This window comes from Artemia franciscana, chromosome 3 (assembly GCF_032884065.1).
Source record: "Artemia franciscana chromosome 3, ASM3288406v1, whole genome shotgun sequence".
Lineage (NCBI taxonomy): Eukaryota > Metazoa > Arthropoda > Branchiopoda > Anostraca > Artemiidae > Artemia > Artemia franciscana.
The window spans coordinates 35,189,936-35,198,373 of NC_088865.1; the positions used below are offsets into that span (position 1 = coordinate 35,189,936).

Genomic DNA, 8,438 nt, shown 5'->3' on the forward strand with positions numbered 1-8,438 from the left:
ACCAACAACACACAAACCCTTCAACGTTGAAAAACTGAACGACAAGGAAGCAATACGAATGTTTCAGTTGGAACTTTCAAATAGATTTGAAGCCCTACAATTGGAATTAGAACCAAATACTGATATCGAAAGTATGTGGGAGAAACTGAAAAGTACGTACAGAGGACTTGGAGAGGAGAAATTAGGCTATAAGAAGAAAAAGAAAGAAAGATGGATCTCCGAACGAACCTAGAAACTAGTTGATGCAAGAAAATTAGCCAAACTTTCCATTAAGTCTGGCCTCAGATGCATCTGAATCGATTGTTCTACAAGACTCATATAGAGAAATAGAAAAACAAGTAAATAAGAGTGCCCAGGCTGACAAGAAGCAATTTATTGAACACAAAGCAGCTTTGGTGGAAGAAGTTGCATGGAAGGGAGATTCGAAAAAAGCCTATATACTAACGAGTGAGATGATTGGAGTCAAGCCTGGCTGGACTAATCTAGTAAAAAACGAGAATGGAGTCCTTTTTACAGACCCATCGAAGATTGACGAGAGGTGGGCAACCCACTTCAAGAACCTACTATATAGACCAAGACTAAATGACCGAGGTATAATCCCTGACACTCAAAATATGATTCTTAATGTAAATAAAGATCCACTGTCTCAAGAAAAAATCATAGTCGCCGTCAGAAAGCTGAAGAATTCCTGGAGCAGATGCCATTACATCTGAGATGCTGAAAACTTCCGTCTCCGACTGCATGACAGTTTGGGTTGAGCTGCTAACTCAGATATGGAGCGACAAAAAAGTGTCCAATAACTGGACGAAAGGAAACATTATTAAGCTCTTAAAAAGAGGTGACGCGCTTGTTTGTGGCAACTGGTGAGGCATTGACATTTTGTCGATACCTAATAAACTTATGTCAATTACTATACTAGAGCGCTTTGTGATGAACATCTTTGTAATGAACAGCGTGGCTTCCGACCCGGAAGATTGTGTGCAGACCTTATTTACACTGAGAATGTTGGATGAAGACTCAAAGGAATGAAATAAAACACTGTATCTTCTTTTCATTGACCCAGAAAATGGCATTTTATTCGATTGACCAAGAAATCTTAGGGAAAATTGTCAAATACAATGGAATACCCCCTAAGATAGTGGAACTAACTATCGCCCTGTATAAGGAAACAGAATGTTGTGTACGAACAGAAAACGGAGTTGCAAGATATTTCAAAATCATGACTGGTGTCAAACAAGGATGCTTATTATCACCGCTTTTATTCACAATAGTAATGGACTACGCAATCAGACAGTCTACGGGCTATGGAGTAAACGTCAACAGACGTTTCCAGACTTCCAGACTTGACTTTGCATATGATACAGTACTTCTAGAAGACGCCAAAGATTGATTTCAGCAGCTATTTAATGAAATCTCAGAAAAAGCCCGAGAGATTGGATTGTCGGCCAACGTCGACAAACCAAAAAGTATGTCCGTGTCCGACTCCCCCTAGCCCTCCAATGCTCCGATAAAACTGTTGAATATGTCCAAGAATTTAAATGCTTAGGAAGCTGGATAGAGAATACTGGAGATGTAACATTTGAAATCAAGACAAGGACTGGACAAGCATCAGGGGCCTTCAACAGACTGACACCAATTTGGAAAAGTAACAACTACTCACCCCGTTTAAAATTGTGCCTGTTCAACAACACTGCGCTGTCTATATTGATGTATGCCAGTGAATGTTGGACACCCAACCAACAATTTGAAAAACCTACACTTGGATTCGAAAACATTTGCCTATTAAGGATCCTCAAAATCAGTTGGCATCATAAAATATTTATAGGGTTATCCGGCTGAAAACAAACCAGCCAATAGTGACGGAAGCTGTAAAGTAACGAAGATTGACACATTTGGGTCATGTTCTACGTATGCCCGAAGACAGACAGCCCTCAAGAGTGAATCAGTGGCAGCCTGATGAAAGACGAAGACAACACCAACCAAAGCACCCATACACAGCTTCGTTGTGAATGGGAATGGTTTGTCGAAGCCCTTTGCACCACTGATGGCTCAGGAGGATCTAAGGGCTAAGGTAGATAATGTTAGTCTCAGACTCAAGGTCAACGAGTCCCGAGATTCTTCGATACAGACTTTTGGCAATATTATGAGACGGTTGGATAATTTACCCTAAACAAACTTTTTTTTAAGTCACTTCAATTAAGATTTCAGCATAAATTTTGCGCATAGCTTCCGAAAAACAATTAAATCTTCTATCCATCTAATCTTAGCGACGTTTTTCACAAAATACCCTCCCTTATGGCAGTACACTTTAAAGGATAGTCAAAGAATGGACAATGACTTTAATTAACAGTTTTCGGCCCCAATTTGTGCCTACTACTGTCAAGGGCACTACGAAAAACTTGTGAGCACTGCCCTTTACTGCAACTATCTCTCTACCAGCTTATACCTTGGAAGGGTTCTGTTCTTAAAGAGCCCTGGCCTACACCGACCTAAAGGTTGCTACCACATTAAGCTTAGCTACTTTGTTTTAAAGTAATCAATTTCTGAAACTGGACCTTTACACATAAAACATGGATTCATTTGTTTTTTTTTTTGCTTTTTTTTCACAATACATTTTATAGTCCAAACCTAAGCTCCTATTCAAGAAAGCTCCTTTTATCTTTGTAATGCATTTTGTTATATTTGCACATAAGAAAATACCCATAAGGCACCAGGCAGTAATTAAAACTAATATGTGCATAATCATCTAAGCTAAGGCTAATCTTTACAGTAATAATTGTGAGGAGGATAGCCAGACAGCCAAGGAGCCAACCAAGCTAAAGCAACAGCTATTTTTATTAGTTTGTTAGTCTCTACTCCATGTGCTGCATTATGAATGAGCACTGAACAAACTGATCCACTAAACAAACACCCTTCTGAATAATGCAGATCCAATTTTATTAATGATAAAATATAATTTTTCCTTCCAATACACAATATATATATTTATTATATATATATATATATATATATATATATGTATATATATATATATATATATATATATATATATATATATATATATATATATATATATATATATATATATATATATATATATATATATATGTATATATATATATATATATATATATCTATATATATAAAAATAAGTTGTCTGTCTATGTGTCTGTCTGTCTGTCAGGTGACGTCATGTTTCTGTGTTGACTGACGTCATCCAGTTGTCGTCATTTTTGCTACGACGGTGACGTCATTCAAGATATTTAGGACATATGTTCACGTAGAAATCTATTAATGTTTAAGTTTAAAATGACTGATGAACTTACAATGGCAAAAGCCGATGAAGATGCTCAAAGAGTCTATGCCAAAAAACTTGCTGCTGATAGAGAAAGTCAGAAAAGAAAGCGTGCCGAGGAATCAAAAGAACAGCAGGGAAACAGGCTTGAGGCTGATAGAGAAAGAAAGAACAGAAAGCGTGCCGAGGAATCAAAAGAACAGCAAGGAAACGGGCTTGAGGCTGATAGAGAAAGAAAGAACAGAAAGCGTGCCGAGGAATCAATATATATATATATATATATATATATATATATATATATATATATATATATATATATATATATATATATATATATATATATATATATATATATATCTATATATATAAAAATAAGTTGTCTGTCTGTGTGTCTGTCTGTCTGTCAGGTGACGTCATGTTTCTGTGTTGACTGACGTCATCCAGTTAGTTGTCGTCATTTTTGCTACGACGGTGACGTCATTCAAGATATTTAGGACATATGTTCACGTAGAAATCTATTAATGTTTAAGTTTAAAATGACTGATGAACTTACAATGGCAAAAGCCGATGAAGATGCTCAAAGAGTCTATGCCAAAAAACTTGCTGCTGATAGAGAAAGTCAGAAAAGTAAGCGTGCCGAGGAATCAATAGAACAGCAGGGAAACAGGCTTGAGGCTGATAGAGAAAGAAAGAACAGAAAGCGTGCCGAGGAATCAAAAGAATAGCAAGGAAACAGGCTTGAGGCTGATAGAGAAAGAAAGAACAGAAAGCGTGCCGAGGAATCAAAAGAACAGCAAGGAAACAGGCTTGAGGCTGATAGAGAAAGAAAGAACAGAAAGCGTGCCGAGGAACTACCAGAGCAACGCGGAAGCAGACTTGCTGCTAAAAGAGAAAGTGAAAAAAGAAGGCGTGCCGAGGAATTACAAGAACAGCAAGAAATCAGGCTTGATGCTGATAGAGAAAGTAAGAAAAGAAAGCGTGCCGAGGAATCACAAGAGCAGCAAGAAATCAGGCTTGCTGCTGATAGAGAAAGTAAGAAAAGAAAGCGTACCGAGGAATCAGAGCAACCTGAAAGTTATCGCCTGGCATTCAGGTACAACCCAGTCGATGATTATAGCTTGAGTAGATGTGTTCAAATCGGGACAATGTCTAAAATTTGTCCCTATTGCATTCCTTGAAATTCAACGGTGAAACAATGGGAATGTGTTGCGCCTCAGGAAAAGTTAAACTTCCTCTATTGGCTGCACCACCAGAGCCATTGAAGACTGGAACTACGTCAGAATCTAAGCGTTTTTTGTCACAAATCAGAAAATACAACTCATGTTTCCAAATGACGTCGTTTGGAGCCCAAATCGAAAATCCAGATCAATTTATGTCTACTTTCAAAGTAAAAGGGCAAATTTATCATAGAGCAGGGTCCCTTCTACCATTCTCAGGCGAGAATCATAAATTTTTACAATTGTACTTCATCAGTGATAGAAATTCTGAATTGAATGCACGTTGCGAAATTTCTCCCAACATTGAAAGGACAATCGTTTCCCAATTGCAACATCTTTTCCACGAAAATAATAATTTAGTGCGTCTGTTCAAAACAGCCATCGATTTGATGCCTACTGATACGCATAAAATTGTTATTTCCGCTGACAAAACGCCTCCTGGCCAACATGTGCGTAGATACAATGCTCCAACTATCGACGAAGTGGCAATCGTTATGGTCGGTGATCAGTTTTTACCTCGAGATATTATTCTTCATAAGCGAAACGCTCAGTTGTTAAGAATTGCTGAAACTCATCGATGCTACGATGCCCTACAATATCCTATCATTTTTTGGGATGGAGCCGACGGCTATCACTTTAATATTAAATTGATGAATCCAGCCACTAACAAAGAAATGAATAAGAAATGCAGTGCAATGCATTATTATTCCTATAGACTAATGATTCGGCAGGATGAAGAAAATCATATTTTAAAATGCCGTGAATTGTTTCACCAATTTGTCGTTGATATGTATGCTAAAATTGAATCAGAACGTTTGCTATATATCCGCCTGAATCAGACCAAGCTCCGCTCTGAACAATACATTCATTTGCAAGATGCAGTTATAAATGACGGTAATACCACAAACGTTGGAAGATTAACAATTTTACCTTCGTCATATGCTGGCAGTCCCCGTCATATGCATGAATATGCTCAAGATGCTATTGCGTATGTTCGTCTCTATGGTCGTCCAGATTTATTTATTACATTTACATGTAATCAATCTTGGGACGAGATACTGCAGCTTTTACTTCAAGGACAATCGGTGGTTCATAGGCATGACATTACGGCCCGTGTCTTCCGGCAAAAGTTGAAATCACTGATAAACTACATAGTAAAACTTGAAGTGTTTGGGTCAGTGCGATGCTGGATGTACTCAGTGGAATGGCAAAAACGAGGTTTGCCACACGCACATATACTAATCTGGCTACATAAAAAAATTACTTCGAACGTAATTGATGATGTGATTTCCGCTGAAATACCTGATAAAAATGTCGATAAGGGGTTACATGATATTATTGTAAAAAATATGATACATGGACCTTGCGGTGCACTGAACGAAAATTCACCATGCATGGCCAAAGGAATGTGCACAAAGCAATATCCTCGACTTTTAGTATCAAACACAATTACTGGCAATGATGGTTACCCACAATATAGAAGAAGATCCACTGAAGATGGCGGTAAAACAGCAATAATAAAAAAGCGTAACGGTACCACCATCGAAGTAGATAACCAGTGGGTTGTTCCATATTCCCCATTATTATCAAAAACATTTAATGCACACATAAACGTTGAATACTGTAACTCCGTAAAGGCAATCAAATACATATGTAAATACGTCAACAAAGGCAGTGACATGGCAGTTTTTGGCTTGCAGCCCGAAATCAAAGATTTCGACGAAATCGTACAATATCAGGCTGAAAGATACATAAGCAGTAATGAAGCTGTTTGGCGAATTCTTTCATTTCCGATACATGAACGTAGTCCAGCTGTTGTTCACTTAGCGGTACATTTACAGAATGGTCAACGTGTTTATTTCACGGAAACCAACGTGCAACAAAGAGTCCTGAATCCACCGGATACAACATTAACAGCTTTTTTTCGCTTTGCAAAAATGATTCTTTTGCAAAAAAACTGCTGTATACTGAAGTGCCTTCGTATTACACGTGGAATACTAAAAATAAAGTATTTGAACGTCGAAAACAGGGTAAGTCAGTCGACGGCCAACCTACCATCTTCAAAGATACCACGATAGGAAGACTACACAGTTCACCCCAATCAACATGAATGCTTCTTTCTACGCCTGTTTTTGGTGAATGTACCCGGTCCGACATCCTTTGAGTATTTGAGAACTGTAAACGGTACTATACATGACACTTACCGTAGTGCATGCCAAGCTCTGAATTTATTGGAGAATGACCAACACTGGGATAACTGTATCAATGACGCGTGCGAAACGTCAACCCCAAGTCAAATTCGTGCATTCTTTGGCATCATTTTAACAACTTGCTCTCCATCAGCTCCTACAGAGTTATGGGAAAAATATAAGTCAAAAATGTCTGAAGATATACTCCATCGAAAACAGTTAGAGACGTCAGATATTACTTTTGATTTTACATCAGAAATTTATAACTACACTTTAGTTATTATAGAAGATTTGTGCGTACGTATGGCAAACAAACCTCTTCAGGATTTGGGAATGCCTTCACCTAACCGTATCGCTGCTGTTTCGACATGTGTAGAATTGGATCGTGAACAAAGTTACAGTACGAGATATCTATTGTCGTATGTACAAAATAACATTTCCAAGTTAACGTCGGAACAAAAAGACATTTATGATACGATAATGCATTGTGTCGATAACAACGTTGGAGAAATTTTCTTTTTGGATGCGCCAGGAGGTACTGGTAAAACATTTGTGATAAAACTGATTCTGGCATCAATTCGATCAAAAAATGATATAGCGTTGGCAATTGCGTCGTCCGGAATAGCCGCAACATTGCTGCCTGGTGGAAGAACTGCTCATTCCGCTTTGAAATTGCCTCTGAATTTGCATTCTACAGAAGCTCGCACGTGCAATATTTCCAAATCATCTGGGATGGGTAAAGTATTGCATCAATGCAAACTTATTATTTGGGATGAGTGCACAATGGCACACAAAAAATCGCTCGAGGCTCTGGATCAATGCTTGAAAGATTTGAGAGGGAAGTCGAAACCCTTTGGCAGCACATTAATATTGCTTGCGGGAGATTTCAGGCAAACATTACCTATAATAACTAGATCAACTCCTGCAGACGAAATGAATGCTTGCCTGAAAAATTCTAATTTATGGGCACACGTAAAAATATTAAAATTAACTACAAATATGCGTGTCCGATTGCAAAACGATGACTCTGGTCAAACATTTTCAGATCAATTGCTGGCAATTGGAAACAGAAAGCTCCCAGTAGACTCAATTTCAGGACGTATACAACTACCTGCTGATTTCTGTAATTTAGTGACGTCCAAAAATGAATTGATTGAAAAAGTATTTCCGAATATTCTAAAAAATTATAAAAATAATAAATGGCTAAGTGAAAGAGCGATTCTCGCTCCCAAAAATATAGACGTCCACGAAATCAACAATATTTTTTTGACCAAGATTTGAGACCAGGCAGTCCTTTACAAGTCAGTCGACACAGTTTTGGAACCAAATGAAGCGGTTAATTATACATTTGAATTTTTAAATTTCATAGATCTTTCAGGGTTTCCACCACACGTGCTACAACTAAAAATAGGCGTACCAATAATACTTTTAAGAAATATAAACCCACCAAAGCTTTGCAATGGCACTCGACTTGCCGTAAAAAAACAATGGAAAACCTAATAGAGGCCACAATCTTGACAGGGCCTTTTGAGGGTGAGGCTGTTCTTATTCCTCGCATTCCCATGATTCCAACGGATCTGCCTTTTCAATTTAAAAGATTGCAATTCCCAATTCGATTAGCATTTGCAATCACCATTAACAAAGCTCAAGGTCAATCATTAGAAAAATGTGGTATAGATCTTAATACTGATTGTTTTTCCCATGGACAATTGTACGTTGCATGTTCGAGGGTCGATA

The 8,438-nt window shown here is 37.9% G+C and overlaps 1 protein-coding gene across 1 annotated transcript; it reads left to right on the forward strand.

Annotated features, from left to right (window-relative positions):
- The first annotated feature begins 1,066 nt into the window (after window positions 1–1,066).
- LOC136025523 (uncharacterized) lies at window positions 1,067–1,390 on the forward strand. Its single transcript, XM_065701553.1, has one exon. The coding sequence runs from the start codon at window positions 1,067–1,069 to the stop codon at window positions 1,388–1,390; it is 324 nt and encodes a 107-aa protein (XP_065557625.1).
- Window positions 1,391–8,438: the final 7,048 nt, after the last annotated feature.

Excerpts from the sequence above, each read along its gene's own strand:
- LOC136025523 (XM_065701553.1), top strand. The coding sequence starts at position 1,067 with ATGGCATTTTATTCGATTGACCAAGAAATCTTAGGGAAAATTGTCAAA.